The sequence below is a fragment of the Arctopsyche grandis genome, chromosome 6 (genome assembly GCF_051622035.1).
Source record: "Arctopsyche grandis isolate Sample6627 chromosome 6, ASM5162203v2, whole genome shotgun sequence".
NCBI classification, from domain to species: domain Eukaryota; kingdom Metazoa; phylum Arthropoda; class Insecta; order Trichoptera; family Hydropsychidae; genus Arctopsyche; species Arctopsyche grandis.
The window spans coordinates 24,142,324-24,170,320 of NC_135360.1; the positions used below are offsets into that span (position 1 = coordinate 24,142,324).

At 32.2% G+C, this 27,997-nt stretch overlaps 3 protein-coding genes across 7 annotated transcripts; 2 read left to right on the forward strand and 1 right to left on the reverse strand.

The window, feature by feature from the left end:
* The first annotated feature begins 1,722 nt into the window (after window positions 1-1,722).
* Window positions 1,723-4,535, forward strand: LOC143913268 (NADH dehydrogenase [ubiquinone] 1 beta subcomplex subunit 2, mitochondrial-like). Its single transcript, XM_077432953.1, has 3 exons — window positions 1,723-1,918; window positions 4,138-4,264; window positions 4,332-4,535. Exons 1-3 carry the CDS (start codon window positions 1,788-1,790, stop codon window positions 4,431-4,433), a joined length of 360 nt encoding a protein of 119 aa, XP_077289079.1. The 5' UTR covers window positions 1,723-1,787; the 3' UTR covers window positions 4,434-4,535.
* On the reverse strand, window positions 4,522-20,404 carry LOC143913266 (nuclear factor NF-kappa-B p110 subunit-like). 3 transcript variants are annotated; one of them, XM_077432946.1, is made up of 23 exons: window positions 19,841-20,364; window positions 19,664-19,762; window positions 14,541-14,764; window positions 12,014-12,147; window positions 11,760-11,920; window positions 11,125-11,236; window positions 10,923-11,052; window positions 10,732-10,836; window positions 10,542-10,650; window positions 9,955-10,063; window positions 9,738-9,881; window positions 9,487-9,646; window positions 9,265-9,383; window positions 9,078-9,182; window positions 8,905-8,996; window positions 7,446-7,624; window positions 7,204-7,356; window positions 6,899-7,077; window positions 5,518-5,625; window positions 5,366-5,434; window positions 5,216-5,278; window positions 4,965-5,132; window positions 4,522-4,893 (listed from the first exon to the last, which is right to left on the reverse strand). In XM_077432946.1, the coding sequence occupies exons 3-23, from the start codon at window positions 14,755-14,757 to the stop codon at window positions 4,792-4,794; spliced, it is 2,718 nt and encodes a 905-aa protein (XP_077289072.1). In that variant the 5' UTR covers window positions 14,758-14,764; window positions 19,664-19,762; window positions 19,841-20,364; the 3' UTR covers window positions 4,522-4,791. The 3 variants fall into 3 exon arrangements, with proteins under 3 accessions (XP_077289072.1, XP_077289075.1, XP_077289074.1); XM_077432949.1 differs by having other exon boundaries at window positions 19,660-19,762; window positions 19,841-19,880; XM_077432948.1 differs by lacking the exon at window positions 19,664-19,762 and having other exon boundaries at window positions 19,841-20,404.
* Window positions 19,453-27,853, forward strand: Had1 (beta Hydroxy acid dehydrogenase 1). 3 transcript variants are annotated; one of them, XM_077432952.1, is made up of 7 exons: window positions 19,453-20,092; window positions 26,315-26,465; window positions 26,542-26,729; window positions 26,812-27,002; window positions 27,073-27,248; window positions 27,335-27,499; window positions 27,573-27,853. In XM_077432952.1, the coding sequence occupies exons 2-7, from the start codon at window positions 26,425-26,427 to the stop codon at window positions 27,757-27,759; spliced, it is 948 nt and encodes a 315-aa protein (XP_077289078.1). In that variant the 5' UTR covers window positions 19,453-20,092; window positions 26,315-26,424; the 3' UTR covers window positions 27,760-27,853. The 3 variants fall into 3 exon arrangements, with proteins under 3 accessions (XP_077289078.1, XP_077289076.1, XP_077289077.1); XM_077432950.1 differs by lacking the exon at window positions 19,453-20,092 and adding an exon at window positions 25,064-25,138; XM_077432951.1 differs by lacking the exon at window positions 19,453-20,092 and adding an exon at window positions 25,092-25,369.
* Window positions 27,854-27,997: the final 144 nt, after the last annotated feature.

Sequence of the window (27,997 nt, forward strand, 5' to 3'; positions counted from 1 at the left end):
GCGTTTGAAGTCTGCGTTGAGGGTTGCGTTGTAGACTGCGTTGTAGGCTGCGGTTGCGTGAAGTCTGCGGTTGCTATGTAGGCTGCGATGTGGGCTGCGATGTGGGCTGCGATGTAGGCTGCTATGTAGGCTGCGATGTGGGCTGCTATGTAGGCTGCGATGTGGGCTGCTATGTAGGCTGCGATGTGGGCTGCTATGTAGGCTGCGATGTGGGCTGCTATGAAGGCTGCGTGGTTCTTAGTCGGGGGTCACCAGTTATGGTGAGGTTGGAAGTTGACTGCGCTGTGGGCTGCTTTGTTGACTGCTTTGAAGGCTGCGTGGCTCTTAGTCGGGGGTCACCAGGTATGGTGAGGTTGGAAGTTGACTGCGCTGTGGGCTGCTTTGTTGACTGCTTTGAAGGCTGCGTGGCTCTTAGTCGGGGGTCACCAGGTATGGTGAGGTTGGAAGTTGACTGCGCTGTGGGCTGCTTTGTTGACTGCTTTGAAGGCTGCGTGGCTCTTAGTCGGGGGTCACCAGGTATGGTGAGGTTGGAAGTTGACTGCGCTGTGGGCTGCTTTGTTGACTGCTTTGAAGGCTGCGTGGCTCTTAGTCGGGGGTCACCAGGTATGGTGAGGTTGGAAGTTGACTGCGCTGTGGGCTGCTTTGTTGACTGCTTTGAAGGCTGCGTGGCTCTTAGTCGGGGGTCACCAGGTATGGGAACTAGTCTTATTGTGAAGGTCTTCTTCACCACCAGTCCGCCATGTATTGTAGACAGATTCGTCTGTGTTCGGTATTAATACAACTATATGTTTAATGTGGTATTTATTTGGTAGTAACACGTATACACAAGTATGGTTAATTGTTGGTAAAAGTATGTCGTTCAGAGGTCTCTGGATGTGGTAGAGTGTCGCTGGCTCGGCATTCGGCTATGTCCGGCTAGTCTCTGGATACGGTAGAGTGTCGCTGGCTCGGCATTCGGCTATGTTCAGCAAGTCTCTGAATACGGCAGTGTGTTGCTGGCTCGTTGTTCGGCTGGTTGATCTTCCAAGTCCGTGTAGTGTAGTGGTGGCTGGTCAGGAGCTGTATGTCGACGCTTGCTGCTGTGGGTCGACTGGCGTTGTTTGGGTTGTACCTCCTTTTATAGTGTTTCTGGAATCGCCTGACCGATGGTGGTGGTTTGTTGATGCGTAAGAAAGGAATGCACTTTTGTCGAGGCGTAGAATTTTCTGGAATGATTGCTGGAAGTGGTTATTGATGCGTGCGAGCATTTAGTTGTTGATGCGTACAAGAGGAATGCACTTTTGTCGAGGCGTAGTATTTTCTGGAATGCTTGATGGAAGTGGTTGTACGAGCATTTAGTTATTGATGCGTACAAGGGGAATTTGCTTTCGTCGAGGCGTAGTATTTTCTGGAATGCTTGGCGCTGTTCCGCTCGATGTATTTTGTTGTTGCGGAATATTCTCGAAGGTTTCGATGACGATGACGACGACGAGATTCCTACACCCCTATAATTTAAATCTTAAACTTACCCGGAAATATTAGTCAATTATTGTTATAAACCGGACTATTCGATTATTTTTAAAAGTGTATTTGTATATTTTTGCTGTAAACTTTTATTCCGATACTAATAAAAGTTGTTTGATGCAAAAACAGTATGTTGCATTTATACAATGATAATAAAAAAGTAAAAGCATTGAGTCAACGAGAATGCGACTTTTGAAGTGAACAAATATGTACAATGATACGTTGATACGTTGGTAGCCTGTGTGAACGTAGAAGCAGTGTCAAGTGACAGCTGATCGGCGAAAATGCAGGGCGCTGCACGAGCGGTGGGCTGCGGCGGGTTGCGGCGGCTTCTCGCCAAGTCTGCTCTGAAGCCAGCCGTTTCCTCGGGCGCGGGAACGGGAACGGGAACGACAATAGCGATCCGCAACCACGGGTATTTTTCCCCCAATCACCTCTTACATCACCGCATATCCATAACCTCACCAACATTTACTGCCTTATCGGGTTTCCGCATAAACATCTTCCTACTTCATTGTTGCTCGTCTTAAGGTGCGTACGCACCAAGCCAACGAACGGCCCACAGGCCAACTTTAAAAACCAGTAGCGTACAAAATATCGAAATAAAAATTAAATTTAAAAATTGAAATTAAATATCAAAATTAAAACTATTATTATTATATTAAAATTAAATTCAAGTATCAAAATAAAATTATAATCATTATATTTAAATTAAAATAAAATATTGAAAGTTAAAACAGAACATGCACAATTTAAATAAATTTTCGAGATTGACCTAAAATTAGATCATCAACAATCACATACAGGTAATCCTCGACTTAAGATGTTTTGACTTACGAAGATACGCACTAAGATCGAAAAAAAATCAAAGAATTATTATTTTTACTTCCCCGTAAAGCACGGTTACTGAGAATATATCATGTATTAGTATGGGTGATCCAACGATTCTTGCTAACCCGGGGTGTTGTCGGTCACATCAAACAGATTTTTTTATTCTTCAATTGTTTCTCTCGTCGAAATAAATCAAGTAATTAAATCATTTCAGAGGTAAAATTTATCGGATAATGTGTGATTATTAATTTTATTTCGACGAAAGAAAAAAAACCCTTTGACAAATCACCGACATCCGACACCGCGTTTTTTTATGAATTGTTTTTTTTTTATCGATCATCCAAGTGGAAATACAGTAACATCTCGTGACGACTTTAACAATATTTTTTTTCGCTCGTACGCAGAGAAATTATAATATTTCTCTGGTTTTAAATGCGGCATCGTCGTAATTCAAAATATTGTTGTAATTCAAAACATCAACGATGATCTAATTTTAGCTCAATCTCGCTCTTTAGCTTGATTTTGATATTTAATTTCAATTTTAAAATTTAATTTTTATTTCGATATTTTGTACGCTACTGCTGGTTATAAAGTTGGCCCAAAATCGTCGTTGGTTTAGTCCGTAAACACCATTATATGTATTAGAATTATCCCCAGTACTTTCACATTTTTACAATTTGTATTTATTATTAATCGGTCATTCCAAAAGTTACAAGCTATTAACCGCGCCAAGTAAATCGATATCTTTTTACTTTATCTACTTATATATTTATTTATACAGGGCCGCCTAGAGGGAGCCAGGCTAAAGTTCCAGGGCCCGGGCTACTATAGGGGCCCCGTGTCGGAAATCGCACCTGTTAATCGTTACCTTTCTTATTCAATTATTATAAAAAATAACAACCAACATATAGGTATTTTTTTAATAGTTCGGATAGATCTTTCGCATATTAAAAATATATCTATAAGATATTTTTTTTAATTTGTTATAGGGCCCGGAATTATTTTTCCCAGGGCTCGGGATTCCTTTCGGCGGCCGTGAACTTATACATACCAAGTATGAAATTGTGATCAATTTTTACTTTGTCTATGTACGTAGCATAGATGAAGTTTTCTGATCATATAAAATTTCCACCTCGAGATTTCGACTGATTTGAACTAAAAATCGATCACTAGTCACGTTTGCATGGTTTAGAAAAAATATCTACTTTGGAGATAATTTGAATACCGTTAGTCCTATTACACTGAAAATTGCCATCAATTCATGAAATCATTACGATGTAATTTTTAGGTATGGAAAGTGGTAAAAGTTTTCCTTTTTTTTTTGTTTTGGATCAAATTCTCTTAAACCACTCAACAGATTTTTTTACATGTATGATAAATCGCATAAACTAGTATTTTTTAAATATTTATACATACCTCAACTGGGAAGTGTGTAGTACTTTTATTCTAGAGAATCAAAGTTTTTGATATATTTTTTTCTGAAACGTTTCAGTGTATTGTACTGAAATTTCATATCAAGACGTTTAAGCTCAATATCAAGTAATATATAAAATTTATGGAAGATATGCTAACCAGAAGTGGCAATTTCTCTAGTACAATTTGTATTTTTCAAAATCGTAACCAATTCTAGAAAAATTGTGTTGAAATGAATTATTTGTTGACATTTCGCTTTGTCGGAATCGTGGGGTATTTTTTAATATCTTATACCATTTATGGAAAAACTATCTTTTATCTGGGAATTCATCAGTACTATGTCCAATTCATCAGTACTAGCAGAGTAAAACTAAATAATTTTGATTACAGAACATGGTCGTATCGTACAGCACCCGCTCTACCAGCTGCCACAAATAGATATGTTGCATCGGCTATGGGAGGAATAATGTGGTGGTGGATCTTGTGGCACTTGTGGACGGAACCTGAACATTTAACAGTAATTTACAGTTTTATTGAAATTTTTTTGTTTTTATATCGATTTATTTAATCAATGTTTGTCGTAGGGAGAGTTTCCAAGAGTCTATCCAGAATTGTGGACGGATGAAGAATTAGGCATACCTCCAGACTCAGAAGGAATTGGGGGCAGAACACAAGTCTACTATTAATTTCGTTTAAAAAGACTTCATCCAATTTTCTGTAATATGTTATTTCAATTATCTTAAAGTTTAATTATTAAAGTGTAAATAAAAAGTTTAGATGTTTAGAAATTTTTATTTTTCCTTAATTATTAAATCAGTTGTGATTTCAATAATAAAAAAATTCAACCTTATTACTATTATATCTATTCCAGAAACATATAACAAAGAATATCACAGTTAAAATTAGCATAATATAACAATTTTTTTCCCTTACTTTTGAGCTCCCATTAGAATGCAATATGCAAGGGTTGCTTAATGTAAAATAAAAAATAAAATTGCATATTTTATTTGAACGTAACTTTTCCATTTTACGTAATGTTGAATTTCATGATTTGAAGATTACTTTTTTAACTTCTTCTGCAGCATCTTGTATGCCAAGTTTCAGTAGTAGTTTATATAAATCATCCACAGACACATTTTGCTCCATCTGTAGTAAATTGAAGCTGAATAAATATAGCATATTTTATGATAAAAGTAACTAAAAACTTATTAACTGACCTCAATGCTATTTAACAGTATAACGCTTGGACTGTTTTTATCCTCACAGACAGAAATCATCGACTGACATCCTAATTCTTTAGCAACTTCTCTCCATTTTCCAGATTTATCAAGCAATTTCGAAACGCTGATGATCGTCTTTTTATCCAAAAAATCATTATCTTCAATCTAAAAAAAGATTTTAATAAATTCTTAAAACACTATTATTAAATATACATGCATGTGTTTTTTTACATATGATATATGATTACCTTAATGATGGGCGTATCATCGAGATTATTTTCTTGCACATGTTTTTTTATTACTTCTGCAATCTGAAACACAACATATTTGAATTATATAGTGACTAATATTAATAACACGGGTAGTTAATATACATAATTAATAAAATTTAAAATTACCTTGGGATTTGCACTTTGTGTAGCCATATTCAATGCCGAAGTTCCATTGAATTTTATGAATGGATTTGCCTTTAAAATGAGTACAATAAGTCAGTAAACAAATGTATGTAGAAAAATAATTTTGTGAAAGATAAAATAATAAATAGTATTACCCCATGAATCAGAAGGTGTCGACAAATTTCAGGTGCATTTTTATTTTCTGAAACACAAGCCAAATGAAGAGCAGTAGCACCTCCTAAAGTGCATGCATTTACAGATACCTGAAAAAAAATATTTAAAATAGATTTAGATTAAGACTTTATTTCAAAAGATAGCTAAAATGACTAACGGAGGAAAATCATACATTTTGGATACTACTTCCAGTTTCTAACTAAAACATTACCACTTCTGAGATATTACATACATTAAGAATATAAATAAAAATTTTCAATTCGATAAGTTCAGTGGTTCCAAAATCATTGTAGTAACAGCAGTGAATGAAAACCGCCTCTGAATAACAGTATTTTTGAAGTGCCACTTCTTGTTCATTAAATTTGCTTCTTTTTTATTTATTTACGTGATATTGATACAAGGATTATGCTGTAATTTTCGTGTAAAGATGACACGCTTTTAAAGGGTACAAAAAAATGGAAGAAAAAGCGAGCAAGATCTTTTATACTTGATATTACGCTGATGTTTGTATGTAAATAAATTTCTGTTCAATAAATCGAACAGTTTCAGAGAAAAACGTCAACACCTCGAACAACCAGAGCAAAAATACTGGTTGAGAAAAAATCTAAAATTTAACAAATTTGCAAAGGTGTCATTCAGCGCAATCCATCAAGCAATTTAAGAAATAGTCCGGTTTATAACAACAATTGACTAATATTTAAGAAATAAAAATGTTGGAATATAGCACGACTTGTGCTATTACGAATCAAAACCAGTGATCTCATCATCGATCCTGAACAAACATGCATAACTCAAGGGCAACGTCTCCTTTGACCATTCCAGAGAGAGAGTTCATCGCTCGATCGTAAAACGAATGAAACCCAACAGTGATGTCATCAGGAAACTGTAACACGTGTCCTTAAAAGTCGTTTACACGTGGTACACGAACGCATTCTCAAATGAACGACGTCCTGGCGCTGACCCCATAGCTATAAAACACGCGCCCCGACAACAGGTCAACACGTGTCCTGGAAACGAAGACAAAGCATCTGCACACGGCACGCTTCAAGCCAGAACGTATATAAAGCGACGCACCAGCTCCCAAAACCAGAGTGAACCTCTAAAGTTCAACCAGCTCACTTCCCCAAACTCAACCTCTTCGTACATACAATAACTATTGTAACAATTGAACAAAAATAAACGATCCTCTTCCAAACTCAACTGAGTTTCCATAGGCCGGGAAACGGTCGAAACCTTAAACCCGCCATATAAAAATATTTATCAATTATTTAATTTGAATTTTATCAAGACTATAAAACTTCATCTATCGATTGTTTTCGTATACAAATTAAAATCAAATGTGATATTGAGGAAAAGACTTACAGGGGTGTTTTCAATAACAAACTTCACTAAATCCATATTTCCTCTGTCAACTGCCAAGTGCAGAATTGTTCGCTGGTCGTTTTTAGTTTTGATTTCAGGATTTGCTTTTGCTGATAAAAGTTGAGAAATGCTTATTTTAGAAACACATATAAAAGCCAGATGCAGTGGGGTGTATCCATCTAAAATAAAATAAAAATTTGTTGAATTGATGAAAAAACAAGCACGTAACATACAAATGGTATTGGTATGCATTGATAGTATTTTTAATACAACTATAGTTATAGAAAAATATTGTGAATACTGACCACAATTGGTAATATCCAAATCCAAGGCAGGCATAGTATTCGTCTTTACCTTATTGTATGCGAGTAATTGGGAAACACACTCAAAGTTACCATTCATAATGCACAAATGCATTGCAGTATTTCCATTTTCGTCTTGAATGTTTGGATTGCAACCTGTGTTGTTAACAATGAGAGCACATTGTTGTAAAATATAAACGAAGAACGAACTAACTATATAAATTGACGAATATGTATGCTTTAACCTCCAGATAGTAACAAATCAATGAATGCTGTTCTATAAAAGTTTACTGCTCTATGTAATGCAGTTTCTCCCTGTCGGTTCACACTGTTCATATTATCGTCCAATTTGTGCTGCTGCATAAAATTAATGATGGCATTCAAAAGGTCCGTTTCATCGATAGTAACCAACATATGAAGAAAACTAAAAATATGAAACACAATCGTTTTATATATGTTATATGCTTACGTACATGTCTACATATATGTATGTATATATCTACCTATACATGCATGTAACATTAAATTTCAAATAGATACAATAAATAAATATTCACACTATTAGTTTTACGATTGATTACAATTATTAATTCTAATTTAAAAATGGTTGTGGCTATTTGCAGGTACTATATCTGCGAATTATTGACTATTTGCAGGTATTATATTTTCGACGGGCGTAAAGCCTTCTGCGCATGCCCGTGAACTGTCACTGTCAGCGTGTTTACTGTTAAAATTTTGTTGTAAACCTCTTAAAATTTAGTTCGAACTCGTAAAGTGACGTAGAGTAAAAAATATAATCCAAATTAGTTAATATTATTAATTGTTAGAAAATTATTATCATATACAACGTATAATACCTACATACAGGTTCAAGCCGCAAACTAGCTAAATTATATAAATCTTTTATAATAACGTGTGAAATTTATTTGCCTCATGTACATATAATGAACGATTGATTAAACAAGTCTAGCATACATTAAATGTAAGAAATTATATTCGGATTATAAGTTCACGCGCATGCGCAGAAGGCTTTGCGCCTGTCGCAGATATAGTACCTGCAAATAGCCACAACCTTTAAAAAATGTAAGATACATATAATATTATATGTTAGTATACACACATATATGAATTTTAAATAGTTTAATACTATACTACTGGTGTGACTGAAATTATTTTGCCTTTGGATAGAAAAATAAAACATATGGTGGGAAATAGAAATATACATTTATATATATGGCCTAATGCATTTTTATGAACTCAATTCGGAATATTAGAATTTAATTTATTAATTAAATTTCATACAGTAAGGGTAATATATATTACATATTATACTTATTGTATGAAATTTACAGTGCTAGTGCAAATTTAATATATACATATGATATTTTATATAATTCGTTATTATAATACATTGTGCATAAAGTTAAACTGAATTTATCATGCTGAAAGTTTTAATGATATTTTATGCCAAACCTTGAAATCTTCTTTCTTTTATTTAGTCTTGCATATATAAGACTATTTAGTCTTGCACGTGTATAGAATATTCTTATAAAATGAAAATCATAATTTTGGAATTAATACTCGATACATCATCACAAATATTATGTACAATATGTATGTATACATAGTCTTAAATTTTAAATTAATTTACACACTAACAACCAACACCCACTCTATAATCTTTTGTGCCTATGTAATACATACTTTTCCCCATTGGATAATCCATCATCGAGAATTTTTATTAAATTTTCCGTAACGATTTTGTCCAATGACTCTTTTTTGGAAAATAAATTGAGCTGAAAGTTGTACAACACGATTAATTAATAAAAAATTAGATCAACTTTTAATACTAATAAATTAATTAAAATTGTTGGTACCTTTAATAAATTTTCAACATCCTTTTTAGGATAAATATTCATGCATTTTTTAATTATAATTTTAGATGTTTCGATATTCTGTTTTCTCGCAGCGTCATAGCATTCCTATCGTTAAAAGGGAAAAAACATTAAATAATTCATAAAATTTGTTCAATAATTAATTATTAAGAAATATATTTGTATATACATTTTTGGTATTGGTTTGTTGTTTTTTCGAATTCTGACTTTGTCTACTCGGAGCATCTTTTACAACATCAGAGAAAAATATTTGAGGATCAATAATGCACGCAGTAGCTTCATTCATATCTATTTTATCAGATTGGTGATATGTAATGAAAAGAATCAACATAATAATATCAATTATATAAAAAATGAAAAACTTATCGTAAATTCGATTCGACAAACTCACTTTTGGTACAATCAGCTAAAAAGTTTTCAAGGTCAAATGAATTGTAATTTTGATCACTTGAGTCGTCATTTTTAAAGGGATTCACAACATTGTGTTGGCTTCTGATGGGGGGTAAAGGCGGGTTTGGAATATTTGGATTCAAATATTCATTCATATGCATCTAAATATAATAAGAAAAATACAATTTAAAGTAATTCATGTGTCAATAAATCTTAATGAAGTGTGTGTGTAACTATAATACATATACTCACATTGGAATGATTTAAATTCGTTACCGTCAGTGGTACATCCATATTTGGAGCGTCCAATAAATAAGGAGAGAACTCTTTAGAAGACAAAAAGGTTGATGATAAATCATCAACAATACGCCGTTTTTTGCTTTGGCGTGGCATTACCTTTGAAAAAAAAAATGCAATGAAAATATAAAATAATCGATTCATAAAAGAAATTATTAATTGAAAAACTTACTTTGTACCGAAATGGTATTTCATCTGAGGTGGCTCTATCTTTGGGTCTATACAGTTCAATATAAACATCTACGTCCTGAGTTATATTCAAATTGCGATATGCAGGTGTTCTTCAAAATAAAAATATGATTAATTGTTTTATATGAAATAAATGGGTCTACCTCAAGGGCCCGAATGTGAAACGCCCGAAAACGCAAATATCGGAAGGCAAAGATCGAAAATCCAAAGATCTTAAGTCGAAAGGTCAAAAAAAAATTATGGTACATGGTAAACGGTACATACTCACGTACATACTCACTTAATTTGCGCGAGCAGGATACAACAGGAACAAGAGGAACAGGCTTTTCCTCCCGTATTCTACGCGTGCACATTAATACGGGAGGAAAAGCCTGTTCCTGTTGTATCCTGCTCGCGAAAATTAAGTGAGTATGTACCGTTTACCATGCACCCTTTTTTTATCTTTCGACTTAAGATCTTTCGATTTTCGATCTTTGCCTTCCGATATTTGCGTTTTCGGGCGTTTCACATTCGGGCTCGTGGCGGAGACCGGAAATAAATATATTTTTTGTATTATAAAAAAAAACTTACTTGAACACTATGCCAAATTGATGATGCACATCAAGTTCTGTAAAATTGGCATAGTCTTCCCATACTCTTACATCATTCACAACTTCGAAAAACTTTATTTTTATATTTTCTAAAAAAAACACATGTTTAACATTATGTATGTATTCATTATCAGAAAAATTTCATAATGAATCTTTTCAATTAAACATACTTTTGTTGACTTTCTCGACAAACATAAATACGGTATCGCCACCGTTACAAGAACCAGAAGTTTTGCTAATGTTAGTAATTTTCAACTGACAAGTTTCAGCACTTTCTGAAAGTAAATCACAGGGTAACATATATTTTCGCCATTTTTTGCTTTAATTATATATTATACGTATATTTGAAAAATCTTTTTACTTGAATTGTCGATTGAATCAGAATATATAGGTTCGCAGATCAATTGTTTATTCTCATCATACGCAGCGAATTCTAAACATGCCGAGTTTAAATTGATATTCCGAGCTTCCATTTCACACATTTTTCGCAACTAAAAAATATATATTAACATTCAAATAAATTTTTTAAAAATAGAAAGTTCCTTAAAAATAAATGAACAAACTTTAAACTCTTCATCTTTTGACATTGAAGACATATTAGCTTTCTTCTTCAATTTAAGTAGTTCTTCAGCAATAGACTTTTTACCAGTAAATAATATGGCCATATTTTGGAATCTGAAAATTTACATACAGACATAAAGGAGAGTTTAAATATAAGAAAGATTAATTATAAAATTAATATAATTTAAATTTATTCGCTTAAATATCATTCATAACGATTTAAATTGAATATAATAAAAAATATATAAAAATGGACGCGATGTATGTTTGTTTGTGGGTATGTGCGGTGGATCGACAAGTATGGAGATTTCAAAAAAACAAATTTTAGAATATCAGGAGTATATGTTGTGTCTGGTATAGATATTTAATAAAATAAATAAACGCGAACGTAAATTAATTCACTGGACCACTTAACGTTTGATCACTTATAGCATTTCTATTAATACGTGCGCGCGCGCCTATAAATTACCTTACATTATGTTTATATATAACTATATTTTAATTCGTGTATCAATTCCTTTCCGAAACCACCCGTTGAAATCAATGGGCCCAACACTAGTTGCAATTTAATGAACGTTCTGTTAAAATCCCAATCGGAATAAGGAACCCATCCCAAATTAATACAACTGAATCATACTTAGCAATATATTTGTTGTCAGAACTGACGTCGACATCAACTGGACCATCATCTTCATCATCCCCTTTCCATATGACTAAACGATGTGGATGAACTTCATGACGTTCATTGTTTTGAACAAGGGTACATGAGATCGTAGCACTTCCTGAATGATTCACAAGCTGTTAAAGCAGAAACGTTATTTTATTATGCTATTATTTTCGAAATTATTTATAAAGATACATACATAATTATAAAATAAAACATTTAACAACCTGAACTGTCGGGTACGATTTTTTTCTTGACCGCCCTGAAAGACAACCATGCGTTCCAGACATTTCACTCTTGTATCGAAAGCGGAATTTTGTTGTTGGCTGATCAATGATTTTTAAATAAGGTTTTCTAGTCACTAAAATGATAAAATTGTTATTTATATTAATTAAATATGTATTTAATAGTATAATGTATACTAGTAATATAATGAAGTTTGTATACCAGTGGTGGCCACGGGAGCCATTTTTGAGCGGACTTTATATTTAGGGCGTGAACTTTTTTTTTCGACTAATTGAGGACGAATACCAGTCAAGAAATTGATATTATTCTCACATCTTTTGATGGAGAATGGAAAGAAAAGGAAAGGTTCACGTCCAAAATATAAACTTCGCCTAAAAATGGCTCCTATGGCCACCACTGTTGTATACACAAGTGCTTCCCAAATTGGGGGGTCGCGACCCCCTGGGGGCCGTAGGATTTCTCGCGGGGGCCGTGAAAATATTCAATAGAAAGTACAAATATTCATTTATGAATATTTTTCCACATTACATATTTAGGGAATGTATATATTTAAGGAAATATTTCCCAAACTTGAATGAGGATGAAAGGAACAATTGGATAAGAACACCATTTGCCTAGTCCTTAAAATATGATCATATTACGTGGACAGCCCAAGAAAAGTTGATCGATATCAGATCAGATAATTTACTTGAAGTGGAATTTAATGAAAAAAGTATTTCAGAATTTTGTTTAAGGCGACAGCAAGAATATCCTGCTATTGGAAAAGAAGCCCTGGTAACTCTTATTCCTTTCGCGAGTACGTACCTATGCGAAACAGCATTTTCGTCATTACTTATATTAAAAAATAAGCAAAGATCATGCCTTTCCACGGAGACTTTGGAAGATGATTAGCGATTTTGTTATGTTAAAACATGCGACCTCATCTATCGCATTAAATTGTTTCATGTGTGTATAGATTTTATATTAGAAAAGTGATTTTAAGCAAGTTCCTATAATTTTGTACTGAATATAAATATGTGTATTATAATTGTAATAATTACTTTAAACCTAAAAATAATTACTTTAAGCCAAATAAACCTTTTAACTAGAAAAAAAATTTTTTTAGAGGCCGCAAATTAATTATTTCAAATTTAGGGGGTCGCGACATGAAAGTAATTGGGAAGCACTGGTATACACTGTTGTAAACTTATTTTCCTTCATTACTAATAAAGCATATAAACCTCTTGGATTCCTACTCCGCTCAACTAAACCCTTTAATGATCCTCATGTACTTAAATTACTTTATTTTTCCCTTGTATCTGGTTACCTTTTTGTATATCCCATATTAATTGTATTGAAAAAGCCCAACTAAAATTTATCAAATCCTTACGCTACCGTTTTCTTATCTACGCCCATACTACTGTTCCTGATATTTTAAAACTCCTATCCTTTAACAATCCTTCTGTCAGGCGTCAACTCACTGATTCTACATTCCCTTTTAACCTCCTTAATGGTTTCCTTGATTGTCCCGATTTACCGAGTAAAGTTGGTTTCAGGATCCCAGTTAGGTATTTTAGACACGTTGCACTCCATTCACTTGATCCTTTCAAAACGAATTCCCTAAAATGTTCCTATCTACAGCGTGTTTATTGTATGTTTAACGGGGAGCTGAATGACGTTGATCTATTCGGTATTTTCTTGCATCAATTCAGGACTGCCATCGGGAGAGTTTTGATTGATTGATCCATTTATATTTCTATTATATAATCTTTATCCAATATTATATCACTGAATGCACTGTTCTATTTATTTCATCGACGGCGAAACACAGTAGTGTATCGTGACGACTTATAAGAAACAATAACAAGGTTTTTTTCGCTCGTAATTATAATATTTCTCTGGTTGTAATTCAAAACATTGTTGTAATTCAAAACATCAACGATGATCTAATTTTAGCTCAATCTCGCTCGTTAGCTTAATTTTGATATTTAATTTCAATTTTTTAATTTAATTTTTATTTCGATATTTTGTACGCTACTGGTTTTAAAAGTTGGCCCAAAATCGTCGTTGGTTAAATATTTCCGAAGGGGGAAACACAGTAGTTATCGTGACGACTTATAAGAAACAATAACAAGGTTGTTTTCGTTCGTAATTATAATATTTCTCTGGTTGTAATGCGTATCGTCGTAATTCAAAACATCAACGATGATCTAATTTTAGCTCAATCTCGCTCGTTAGCTTAATTTTGATATTTGATTTCAATTTTTTTATTTAATTTTATTTCGATATTTTGTACGCTACTGGTTTTAAAAGTTGGCCCAAAATCGTCGTTGGTTTGGTGCGTACGGACCATTAGTCATGTTTTAGTTTTTATTCTTTTCTTTTTCATTTGTTTGTCCCTATGTACCATTATATTTAATTTGTAAAAATCTATATTTGGATGTTATTTTGTTACATTTATTTTTATGCCTTTCTACTTCTGTTGTCTGTTGATTTTTCAATAAATAAATAAATAAATGCAGTACTCACTTCTTGTATTTTGATAATACATGTTGGTTCCAATTGTATTATCAGGAAGATTATCTTCTTGCGGTACTTGTTGAGCAGGGGGAGACATTGTCATAGAATTCGGTGATAATAAAGATTCAGGAGACATAGAAAAACTGCAATCACCCATAGGTATGAAGCTGTATTGTTCAAACATGTCATCGTAAACAATGTCACCAAACTTCTCAGGGGACTCCATCAAAACGCTGCAACAAACAATAATATATGTATGACCTCGGAGAATACATTATGCAGTACAGAAGTAGCGTTATTTCTCCTTGTGTGACAAAAGTTACTCGTGAATTGTTATTAAGAATAGAATCAAAACAATGAGGAAACGCATAGTAATAGACAAATGCTTGTTGAATAGATAAAAAAGCCATTATAATTCTGTGAATGCTAATTCATGTTAATGTGAAAGTTATTTTAAACACTGAAGCATACATTTTTTATAGATCGACAGTGGACTTGTTAATCTTTTTGATCCATAGACCGGTTCGGTTCGTATGTTGGAAGTATTGTACAAATGAATATTTACTATACGACTCTGGGACTTCCCCGACGAATGGGGATTCCCCAACTAGTAAAATAAATGATAATCATATACAAACAAGAATTCTAGTACGATTGTTTTTATATGTGTATGAATTTACATATCTAACTGAAAAAAATGAGTCAACTTTGACCATTGCAAGATGATTAGAGCTATTTATGTATATGTATATGTTAATATGAGAATTTTTGTGAAATGCTTTAATAATTTTATATATTTTTGTCAGAAATATTTATATTTATATATTTATTATTGTGGGTGCAGAGTAAATTAATGAGTTTATTGCTTATTCTAGTATATCTGTGAACATTATTTTAGAAAAGTTGACTTTAAGTTGGGTTTTTCAAGTTTACGGATAGAAAAACACAAAAACTAGACAAATGTTGATTTAAAAATCAAAGATTTGAAATTGAAAAGTCCATTGCGTGACTATACGTATGTAGATGTACTGCTAATTTATTATAAAATAAACGTAGTTTATGTAAATAATAAAGATTAAATTGTCTACATGATTGTATGCATGTTGATTCTTTATATGCTATTGTAGAAATTTGTAATATTTTTCTGTAAACGTAATAAAATTATTTGTAGGAATAGAAATCAATATGGGGAAAATAAATTTATTTGAAATATGAAACATTGCATCGGTTTCCTGTTAGTCTGACAAATTAAATTATGTTGAATTCATTTATACAACGCTATATAAATAATTTTATTGTTTTTATGTCATAAATTGATATGTATTGGAATTTAACAAATAAGGGTTAACAAAACAAAACAAAATTACATGTATAAAATGGAAAATTTGCACATTTTATAAGTAGCATGTATAAAATGGATATGAATACATATATGCACATACATACATACGTTAGTGTTCGCATTCAACATAATATACTTCTTTTCCAGTAATGAATAGAAATTCATTACTATAGAAATAGCTGTGATGAATATTGAGCGGTATTGTTAAATTACTAAGAATTTAGCTATTTAAATAAGCGAATGTTTTTTACATGAGAAATTTTCAAAGAAAAACATTGTTTTTTGTAACAAATTGTATTTTGTGACTAATTCATACAATTAACGTAAACATATCAATCATTCACCGAGTCGAAAGATGAGTAGTTGGTAAATATGTACAATATAAATGCAATATACAAATAAGCATAGTAAAATTTTGATTGAATTCTATGTATATGTTTGTAAAAAGAAAATAGAATTTTTTTTTCTGACAGTCAATCCTGTAGATTGTAAAATTAGTTGGATTATTTGATTTGATAAAAATGTTATTAAGATTAATATCACGAATGTACTGAAATAAGTACTCTTCGATCACATTTCAGTCATCACTTATCTTTTTTAAACAAAATATCCAGCCATTTATCTTTCACGCGTAACATTTCGCATCAATTAATTCGAAATACGTTCATATCGAGTTCAAGATATCCAATACACTTCAAGAAATATTGAGTTTACAGGTGTCAAAATGAAATCAACGATGCTCAAAATTACAAAATTGAACTTAAATAAAATTGTAAGACGTAAACGAATTCCTAGAATTCTCAACAGTTAATGTACTACGTATGTACATATGTATAGTAAATATGTATATACTGCGAATAAAAAATAGTCTGATTAATTTACATATAAATGCATAAAACATGATATCACAAACGTTTACATATATTTATCACTTTTTTTGAAGATTTTTTAGGATTTCGAGTTTTCTTAAATTTACGAGATACCGGGTTTGTTTGCCAATGCAAAATATAGATATATTAAAGTCTACATACATGCATATTATGTATATTCATCCATACACTGTATTCATTCGTTCAATAAAAAATGTGGATTTTAAAGTTAAAATATAAGAACCCTGTATCATTACTGATACCTTTCTTGCTCTGGATATTCACCGTTAACTGCTAGCAATGTATTCGTTTATTGGCAATTGGCGTTAATCCAAATGTAGGGCTGCCAGGTGTCCCGGTATTCCGGGATTGTCCTGGTTTCGTGTTTCTGGTTCCGGCGTCGAGGAGAGACCTTTTGGGGCAGTTATAAGTATCGATTTCAGATAAACTGCTTGCTGATAACGACAACTATCATTGCTCAGAAATACCGAGTCCCTCCTAAATTAAGATTTTCCTTGAAATAAATAAATTATTTTGCCAATATGAATTAAACATACATACACGTTCACACATACCGGTTATGAGTATTTTCGATACAAATTGAGCGCAAATGTATGGAAACTAGCACAAGACAAAAGTTCTAATTCGGGTTGTCGGATTTTGTTCAAAAATTTTTTTTTACTTAAAATCACTATCAGTATTATTCACATCAAGTATCAAGAAAATAAAAATAATTTAAAAGGTCAAAATAAAATAATTAAATATTGTTTAAAAAAAATACTACTTCCGGTTTACGAATTCTAACCAAAACCTTATCAGCTCTAAGTTATTACATAAAGAATACAAATATAAATTTTCAGCTTGATACGTTCAGTGGTGTGGAAACAATCGTGGTCACAACATTTTTGACTTTTCTACGAGGAAAAAATCCCATTTCCGGTTCATTAAATTTAGTGATTTTTTATTTTTTATTTTCATCACAGATACAAGACTTGAGTGATACTTGAATTTTTTCGTGAAGACGACACATGTTTAAGGGGTCAAAAAAAATTGTGGAAGCAAAATCGAACAAGAGTAAACTGCCACTTGCGGTTGACGGATGCTTATCAAATTTCATACATAACTTGGTATTAAGCTTATACTTCTAGATATGAAATTTCAGTTCAATAAACCTAAAGGTTTCTGAGAACATAAAAAATCTCGTTTTTCTAGAGTAAAAGTACTTCTTCCGGTTCTGGTAAAAATATTCAAAAAATATTAGGGCATAAAATTTATAATTTCTATTACATGTAAAAAAATTTCAGTCTGATTCGTTTAGCGGTTTGGGAGATAAATTAATTCAAAAACTGAAAAAAAAAAAGAGGACAACTATAAGGGGAGGTACCATTTTCGGTCAATTTGAAAATTTACGTCGTATCGATTAGAATTTCAGTAAACGATAGTTTCAATAAACGAAGTCTTAGTTCGATAGAACTAACGGTGTTCAAAACAAAATACACTGACACACACATTTTTTCGAGATCATGAAAACGTAATCAGTGATCGATTCTGAGTTAGAATCAGTCAAAATCTCGAATTAGAATTTTCGCATGAACACAAAACTTCATTTATTGTTACTACGTACATAGATATGTGAAGTAAATAAGTGAAAGGTAAAAGAGGTATGTAAAAAATGCAAAAGTCGTGATTTCGGATGATATATGAGGAGGGGGGGGGGGGGGTATAATTAAAATTCAGTGTCCCAGTTCGGTTGTCAATAAATCTGTCAGCCTATAAGTGGCCCATGATTGCAATGTTCTCTAACACCAATTTTTCCCCGGTCTAACATACTTCCACTATATATAAGTATACATAATTGGAAAACAAAGAAAGTGACAAATGGGGACTTCTAAATATTTAATTTATTTTATTTTATACACATATATATGTATATACCAGGAAGGCCTAGCATGTAAGCCCCAATTCGCCTTCCAATTAAAAATTAAAAACATCGACATACATTTTTTTTAGAATAATTTTAACAACGCACCATAGAGACATCTATGTATAGATAAATTTTGATGACAAATGTTTTGATAAACTTACATTTTCGGAGCATTTTTTTTATATAAATCGTCATATTTTGAAACTCAAAATGTTCGAGACATTTATGGACAAATTTGCAGCATTTTTATACGAATTAGCGAGATTCGAGAACCTGAAAACTCGAAAATTGCAATAAATGAGTAAAGGTTGCCAATTAGTTGGAACCGTTTCAATGAAAATCAGATAAATTGACAAACTCTAATAGGAAACGATCGACCTGGAGTCACAAGCCAAGATCTGGCCAGCAGTAACCAGTGGGACTCGATCCCTTGACCACTATGTTCAAAAGCTTATATGTATGCAGTGCCGGTTTTAAGGGGAGGCCGGGTCGGGCGGCGCCCAAGGGTGCCAAATATATAAGGGCGCCGCTCGATGCGTCAAAGACGCTTTAAAATTTAAATCTAGAGCGCCAAAAGCCATACAAAATTTTAGATTAGAAATTTTTTTCTAAGGGTGTTTAGAAAAAATTGCCCGAGGGCGCCATTGGGTGTAAGGCCGCTGGTTTTTTTTTTCTCCACACATTTCTAATCTCTTTAATTTGTTTACTCTGGTACAATTAGTTTCATCAGATTGTTCCGAACAATGTATGGAATTCAATGAAAAAGATCATCTCGAGAGGGGAAATGCAGATAAGGCGATAACCTTGAGCGTGTGCAACTTTCGAGTTGCACTGCAGCACAAATATAACAACCAGTTATATTATAGAAATCTTGAAAGGCAGTGTGACGCAATCCTTCGCCAAGGAGGTAAAATGTATACGGAAAATGTTGAAAAGCAAGCGTACGCGCAAAGTGAATGCACATAGAGAAATAATATGTACATGTGTACTCACTCACCTATCGGTCGAAATTTGTAACTAAATACTGATAAGAAAGCCGAGAGAGCCTTTCGGCTATTTCCGTTTCGATAGCCGATCCACGACCAACTTCCAGGAACTGTTTGTCAACAAAAAGTGATAACGTAACATTCGTTAACAGTGATAAAGTAATAACGAAACACTCGCAAAGACTAACGAAAAGGCGACACGACCAATCCCGACGACAGCCTCTGCACCACTGCTTTTGTTCTGGGATTCCCGGCAAATTCCGATGAATCACCTTCACTGCTTATCTGCACAAACAACTGCCTCGGTTACAACGACGTGCGTAGCTGCAATTTAATAAACTTGCAGATTTTCCTCTTCGCCAATTTGAAAGGATGTAAAGTCACCAAAGCGAACTTTGGTGTTACTATGCTGATGAGTGATGAGGAATCCATTTATATATGTACTTTTTTTTATTTAAGGTTGTCACTTTTTCATTAGGAAACCATAGACGTCCATATTAATCAGGGTTGCCACCGTATTTAAGTCTCATATATATGTATCTTTCGGGACGCCCAAATGTCCTGATTTACTATTTTTTTTTTAGATTTGTAAGAACGTTCAGTCAAGGATTTGAAATCGTGTTAGCATGAATTATTAATAAATTGTCAATGCTTAGTACAAACTGCAGCGATATTCAAATACATACTGACACTTTTGATATTCAACACCGACAACATGCACGCTTTGTCTCTCTTACACTTTTTGGAAAACTGTGTGTGGAAAGGAGACAAAAAGTATTTATCAAGCATTGGTTAGGGCAGTGCTACTCAAACTATGGTCCGTGGCCCATTACTGGTCCGCGGAGAAAGACGTAATTAAAAAAATAAAACAATAGCTTATATCAGAACTATTTCAAAATATAGACAAGCTAGCTTATTTGACAGATATTTTTTTGCATTTTGAATGACTTTAACTTATCCATGCACGGAAGAATATCATCTTGTTTCACAATGGCAGACAATACAGATGGGTTGAAACGAAAACTAAAAACATGTTTCAAAATATTGCTATATGACATATTTCACAATTCGGCTGATATTATTTACGAAGGAGGAGAGGAACTTAATATGACGTCTTTGCGCGATGTAATCAGTTGTCATTTGACAAATTTATCAGAGCGATTCGATTTCTATTTTCCAGCAGATGACGATCCACGAAATGGAAAAGGATGGATACGAAATCCATTTTTGCCATGGAATGATGATATATCACGTAATTTGGAAGATAAATCAAGATAAAAAAAGACTGCAAATCAAGAATTAAAAAAAATGTTTTGAAATCACAACTTCACTTGCAGGCTTTTGGATCAAATTAAAAGTATAATCCCCATATATTTATGAACTAGCAGTGAAAACTCTTTTACCATTTGAATCAACTTACCTTTGCGAGACTGGTTTCTCAACCATGAGTATAATTAAAGCAAAACATCGTAATAGTGTGGATATTTATGATCCATTGCGTGTGGCATTGTCTTCGATTAAACCACGACAGTATAAGTTATCTAATAACAAACAAGCTCATATGTATGTATGTCGCATTAGTATTTTTTATTTTCATTTTTTATCTTTGTCAAAGTATACCTATACATATTGTACTTCTTTCAATTCAATAAAATAAATTTTACTACTAAGATTTAATTTTATTTTTATTTGTTTACAAGTTTTCAACCATATATGTACATACATAAACTTTTTATTTTAAAATTTGATGCTGGTCCGTGAGAATTACTGTAAAATATATACTGGTCCGCTGAAAAAGTTTGAGTAGTACTGGGTTAGGGTGACCATACGTCCAGTTTTGGAAGGGACAGTCTCGTATTTTACTAATTACTAACCTCTTCTTAGTTCAGAAACGATTTGATCGTGTGACGAAGTTTGGGTTCTTATCCGATCGTTTTCAAATTTTGCCATTTTTTACAAACCTCTTCTTACTTTCACTTACGATCACTAGTCAAAAAAATTTTGGGCTCTTATCCGATCGTTTTCATACTTTGCCATTATGGTCGGTTTGGTCATCAATATTATTATTACGTGCATTGCTTTCGTCCCGTCGTTTTCATAAAATTGTTTGATTTGTCCCGTTTTGTCCGTCCACTGATGCACAGCCGAATTTTATAATATGAACATATGTATTTTTCATTGTTTTTCAAAATTATTTTGTTTCCAAAAACAAATATTTATATATAAATCAGATTTATTGATTTTTAAGTAACATTAAAATATTTTGTTACGTGATTCATTATACAAGTTTTCTCGTGACCAGTTTTAGCGTGTGACCGGTTTTCTCGTGACCAGTTTTAGCGTGTGACCAATTTTCTAGTGACAAGTTTTAGCGTGTGACCAGTTTTCTCGTGACCAGTTTCAGCATGTGACCAGTTTTCTCGTGACCAGTTTTAGCGTGTGACTAGTTTTCTCGTGACCAGTTTTAGCGTGACGGATGATCACGAGTGACCGATCTAGAGCGACCAGTTGTCCTGTGACAGGTTCACATTTGACTAGTAATCACCGAACTGTGCTATTACATAAACATCATAATTATTTTTAAATAACTGTAAAATACAATATTATACTATATTTAATTTTTTATCTTGTTTCATTTTCTTCTTTTGAAGAAATGTACGTTCTGGTAAAAATTATATTACTGAACAAAAGAAGAAATGATAAGTAAAAATGAAATAAATCAAAGTTTTCAGTTGCACATAATTTTTACTATTAAAAGAGAACATCTTTTTGGAAAATTTGTAGTTATTTTAATGTTAATTTTACGTTTTAGAAAAAAATCAGTCTGCAGCGCATGAACATCAGATTTTTATTGTTTGTTTTTGTTTAAATCTTGTTTCTGATTTCCTTGTACACGAGAATATACATTCTAAAAAAATATATGTATATAATATATATAAAAATATATATGACTCTATTAATGGTTATTTGAGTGAAAAATTATAAAATTTATGGACGTGCAACTCTTTTTTTTTATATATGGGTGGTGGGGGGGGACAATTTTTTTTCGTAGCGTCCCGTTTTGAGTCCTGGGTAATATGATCACCCTAGCATTTATGGAGGATGATGATCGATTGAAAATCGTAAAAACGACAGATTCGGAATCAACAATTTGAATTTAGACGAAATCTTTAAAAGTATGTACTTTATTTATTTATGGTGCATAAAAGTGACCATATGACAAAAATAAATTAAGATAATATTTTTAATGTGCTTATATTTGTTGAATTACATACATATGTACATAAGTCAGGTGTTATATAATTATAAAATTGTATTATAAATCGAGTAAAGTTATTGAATTATATAATTTAATTTTATACAAATTGTTTTGTGTTTGACGTGTAGAAAAATATATGTACATATGTTTGTTCAGCGGTTTGAAAAGGAAACATATTTATAGGTGTATTTTATCAAGTTGATATGTGTTGGCAATTAATTAAATGGCAAATATGTATAGACTTATCCCAATTCTAAACTTTGTAATGTAAGGAAAATTAAATTATTTAACGGATGTTTACTTGCATACTTACAAATCTAGACAACCAATAATTATTTACCCTACATAGGTCACGAGCGCTATAAGCTGTTGGGAAATATGAATGAATGAGATCAGCTCAGAAGAGGGAGAATTGGTTAGAAAGAGTTAAACTTTCACACTATATGTTACATAATACCTTTGCAGATTATTACTACTATTTTAGTCATTCCAGCATAAATTCTGAAAACAAAGTGCTTTTATTTTTGAACTTCAATGTTATTGGTGAGATCTCAGAAACTAGCCAGTTGAATTTTAAAATCAAAAATATAATCTTAAAACGCTATTGATTTTGCACGCCATTTTTTTGGGTTAACAATTGATTTTCAGATTGAGACATAAGTAAATTTCCAACAAATATTCACATGTATATGTATATATGTACATACATACATATATGCATATTACGGATACATAGTAACAACACAAGTGCATAAATAAATCATAATATCAAAATGACCTTCAGATGTGGTTGACAATCACGACAAAAGAGTACAATGCTGTTTTCTTCACTAGTCTAGTCGTCCTTGACAGGATATATGTACATACTGTATACTTTTGATGATTTAAATATAAGCAGATGTTTATTTTATTTTAGAACTACATCCATAAATACTACTTAACACTTTATCAAACTATACAGATGATACCGCTTGCTTCACAAGTAACAAAAAACCAGACACTATTCGTAAAACTCTTGAATTTGCAATTAAAACAATGACGGAACACTTCACACTAAGTGGAAAATTCAAATTAATGAAACCAAAACAGACGCCATATTCTTTAGTGTTAGAAAGCATAAGCCAAGTTCAGATCTGAAAAAGTCTGAAATGTCAGTCAGTAATAAAATATTTAGGAGTAACGTTCGATAAAATAATGAGATGGGCACCTCACATTGAGGGAGCGAAATACAAGGCGATGCGGGGTATATCCTCAATATATCCAATATTTAATCGCCATAGTTCTTTATCAACTCAAAATAGAATTATATCGCGCTCATATTACCTTTAACGTATGCTTCACCTGTATGGAATAACGCCTTGAATACTAACCTTTCCAAGTATCCAAGTAATACAAGATAAATCTCTAACAATAATTTATAATACACCCATATATACTAACTTGAAAAAACTGCATGTCATAAATAATATTCCGTTTGTCACAGACATTACTAACAAACTAACCAGTATATTCTATGACAGAATCACTAATAACCATACTTACACACTTGTGAAGAGTCTCGGTGATTACAACAAAATGTCTATACCCTTCAGGTATAAACACAGATTACCTAAACACAATCTGCTTTAGGTCATCGACTTTAGAGAGTCTTTAATTAATATTATGTATTGGATATATAATGAGCATTTATAAGAACTTAAATAGATTTTTGAGCTATTTTTCCTATTATGCTGTACATTAACATTAGAATAATATAATACTATGATTACTAACAAAATTAAATTACAATTTTAAAATAGAAAATAATCAGTAGATAAGTAGCTATTAAAATAGATATAAGATGTATTGTGAACATAATTTCGTAATAATAAAAAGCATTTAAAAATCAAATCAAACACTTTATCAAAGAAATATGTCATTAGCAAATAAACACATATATGGCACTATTCAATTATTGTTTAATCTCTACATATTGTATTTGTAGTTATTTTAATTATACCGCATATTTTTAAGGTGGAGGTGCATTGAAATCAAGGTCTAATTTTTATCTTATTTCCTAAGTAGTTCTCAATTTAAGCAACGCATATCTGTCATTAAATATTCAAATTTGGCGCGCTCAATTCTTCATGTGTCGTCTCTAAGTAAAGTACGCGAGATGGCGCGCAAAACGAGTTCGGGCTATATTGTGCACTGTATAAACACATATCAACATGTCACATTAATTCATGTAAATATAATTGTATAACAGATTATTTTGCGAATCTCATTGCATTTGTATCGCACATTTTCAAAACTGGCCTTGTCATGAAATTACTGATCCGTGTAAATCGATAATTTAAGACGTTAGCTCGTCTCGCTGGATACGTGTCCATCGATCACCTATGGTTGACAATAATTTGAGTTGACCTTATTCGATATTCTACAGAATTTTTACAGATATTAGTGTAGTGTCCGATATGTATGTATATATATATTATTTAATTTTTTATCAGGTGTACATATATATTTTTTATCGTATACAATATGTCCCTAACAGCCATACTCCAGATATTAAACTAATTATCAATGTAAAAAAATGAGTGTTTATCATAACATGTTGACTGGAGTAGAGTGGAAGATAGCGTTGAAAACACTATCGTTCATTTTAGTTATACCACATAGTGATTTCTAAGTTGGAGTATTTATAAATTAATTTGTAGCAAAATTTGGAAACAATTTAGTTCCTACAAAATACCAAAGATATTTATTTTATTTTGGTTACACAAATAAAAAACTATCCTCTTTATGAGTTTCACATGTTAATGTAAACAGTCTTGTTATCAATATTTGTACATATAATAACATTGTAGACTTAAATAATTATGGTTTAAAGTGTTATTTATAGATATTGTTTTCTCTCAGCTTGAGACTAGTAATTATAATACTGATAATTTTCATGCTAATTTCAAATTGGAAACTGAAAAAATGGGAATTTTCCAATTAAGTTCAAAAAATTTTGTTCTAATTTTACAAGCTACATATATTATTAGTAATTATAATTTAAATTTTGGCATATATATATATACTGCGATGAGAACTTTCGAGTATTAAGTGGTTCCTATGTATAATTAATGGATTAATTTTGAGAATACATATTATATACGTATGTTGAATTGATGCAATAATATTTTTTTATTGAAGCATATTACTCTTTACAACTAAACTCTAAGTACTATTCTACAACTTGTAGACTGATATTTTTCATGGTAGTTCAGAAGATTAATTTATATTAATAAAATTAATAAACCAATCACTTGAACTACACTTCATATTGTTGTACACGAGAGAGATATAATCGGACAAACAGTACTATCAGTCAGTATAGTTACAGTGTTTAATTGGTATATTTTTATTTTTTCAAGAGGCATATGTTGAGTTACATACAACTTTTTTAACGTATCAAACGAGGTTTGCATCTACATATATAAAAGGCGCATTCTTCCATTGCTCGAGTAGTTTAACCTCGGCTTCACAATGGCACAGTACAAGAGTGAAAAGATTGGTATTATTGGCAGGTAAGTTTATAGTGCATTTGACCTGATTAAATAAAACAATGATGTTTTATAAATTCTTTTGCAAAAATATTTTCAGTGGACTTATTGGACGATCGTGGTCCATGTTGTTTGCTTCAGTTGGATATCAAGTTACAATATATGATATAATTCCATCTCAAGTTAAATCCGCTCTTGAAGATATCAAAACCCAATTGACCACTCTTCAGAGCAAAGGATTGCTGAGAGGAAAGTTGAATGCTGATCAGCAGTATCAGTGTATCAAAGGTATATATCGAAGCATTTGATATAAATTATTTAGATTTTGAAAAAATTCAAATATGTACTAATAGTTTACATTTGGTTTTAGGATCGTCTAGTCTCGCTGATACTGTAATGAATGCTATATTTTTGCAAGAGTGTGTGCCGGAAAATCTTGAGTTGAAAAAGAAATTATACGCTGAGTTGGACAGTGTTGTGAGCGACACGGTCATAATATCTAGTTCTACTAGTACATTTATGCCGTCATTATTCAGTGAAACGTTAGCTCATCGTTCACAGGTTTTTATTTTTTCATATATTAACGATACCAAATTCACGCTACAAATTTATAAAACAAATTTCTGTCTAGGTGATTGTATCTCATCCAGTAAACCCTCCTTACTATGTGCCGCTAGTCGAAATAGTACCTGCTCCATGGACGAAGCCTGAGATTGCTTTGAAGACAAGACAGATAATGGAGGAAATAGGTCAAGCGCCTGTATCTCTGTCGCGTGAGATAGAAGGATTTGCTTTGAATAGAATACAGTAAGTTTCATTTAATATATGTATTAAATATTCGTAATGTATGTATCAAATATTCGATATAACTGAAGTATTACATATGTTATTAGGTATGCAATTTTAAACGAAGTTTGGCGATTGGTGAGTGATAAGATTTTAAACGTCGAAGATATTGATAAAGTTATGTCAGAAGGTTTGGGAATGCGTTATGCATTTCTAGGTGCTCTTGAAACGGCTCATTTAAATGCCGAAGGAATGAAAAGCTACTGTGAACGGTAAACTCAAGTGACCTAAATTCGTTAATTGATATATCTTGGATGTTAACTGATTTATTGACTTCTTTTAAAGGTATTCTAAGACGATTTATGCTGTGAGTGAAACGATGGGACCTACTCCAAAAATGGAAGGTCCGCAAGCTGAAGAAATAAGCAGGCAATTGAATGAAATGTGTCCTTTGGATAAATTGGAGGAACGTAGAGCTTGGAGGGATGCTTGTTTGACAAAATTGTCTATTTTGAAAAATGAAATGAAGTGATGAAATATTATCAAATTAAGATTTTACATATATATAGCTTTTTATAGTTTGTATTTTTTTTTTCAATAAAATTAATTTTTACACGTTTATTTTTATTTAGATTTATAAATTTAGTTCCCTTTAAAGGTCTGTTCATACCTAATCGGCACGAACCGACTTCAGCAGGTATCCGGCCGTACGAAAAGTATTCTTTGGTACATTTTGTATGGGTATATTCATACCAACCGTCACCTTTACG

What these genes read in the sequence shown, in the direction of transcription:
- LOC143913268 (XM_077432953.1), top strand. Translation starts at nt 1,788, where the DNA reads ATGCAGGGCGCTGCACGAGCGGTGGGCTGCGGCGGGTTGCGGCGGCTT. An exon ending in ATAGCGATCCGCAACCACGG is followed by an intron (nt 1,919 to 4,137) that starts GTATTTTTCCCC and finishes TTTTGATTACAG; the next exon opens with AACATGGTCGTATCGTACAG. An exon ending in CGGAACCTGAACATTTAACA is followed by an intron (nt 4,265 to 4,331) that starts GTAATTTACAGT and finishes TGTTTGTCGTAG; the next exon opens with GGAGAGTTTCCAAGAGTCTA.
- LOC143913266 (XM_077432948.1), bottom strand. Translation starts at nt 14,757, where the DNA reads ATGGAGTCCCCTGAGAAGTTTGGTGACATTGTTTACGATGACATGTTT. An exon ending in GTATTATCAAAATACAAGAA is followed by an intron (nt 12,148 to 14,540) that starts GTGAGTACTGCA and finishes TTATCATTTTAG; the next exon opens with TGACTAGAAAACCTTATTTA. An exon ending in CAAAAGATGAAGAGTTTAAA is followed by an intron (nt 11,053 to 11,124) that starts GTTTGTTCATTT and finishes TATATTTTTTAG; the next exon opens with TTGCGAAAAATGTGTGAAAT.
- Had1 (XM_077432952.1), top strand. Translation starts at nt 26,425, where the DNA reads ATGGCACAGTACAAGAGTGAAAAGATTGGTATTATTGGCAG. An exon ending in AAGATTGGTATTATTGGCAG is followed by an intron (nt 26,466 to 26,541) that starts GTAAGTTTATAG and finishes AAATATTTTCAG; the next exon opens with TGGACTTATTGGACGATCGT. An exon ending in ATGAAAAGCTACTGTGAACG is followed by an intron (nt 27,500 to 27,572) that starts GTAAACTCAAGT and finishes CTTCTTTTAAAG; the next exon opens with GTATTCTAAGACGATTTATG.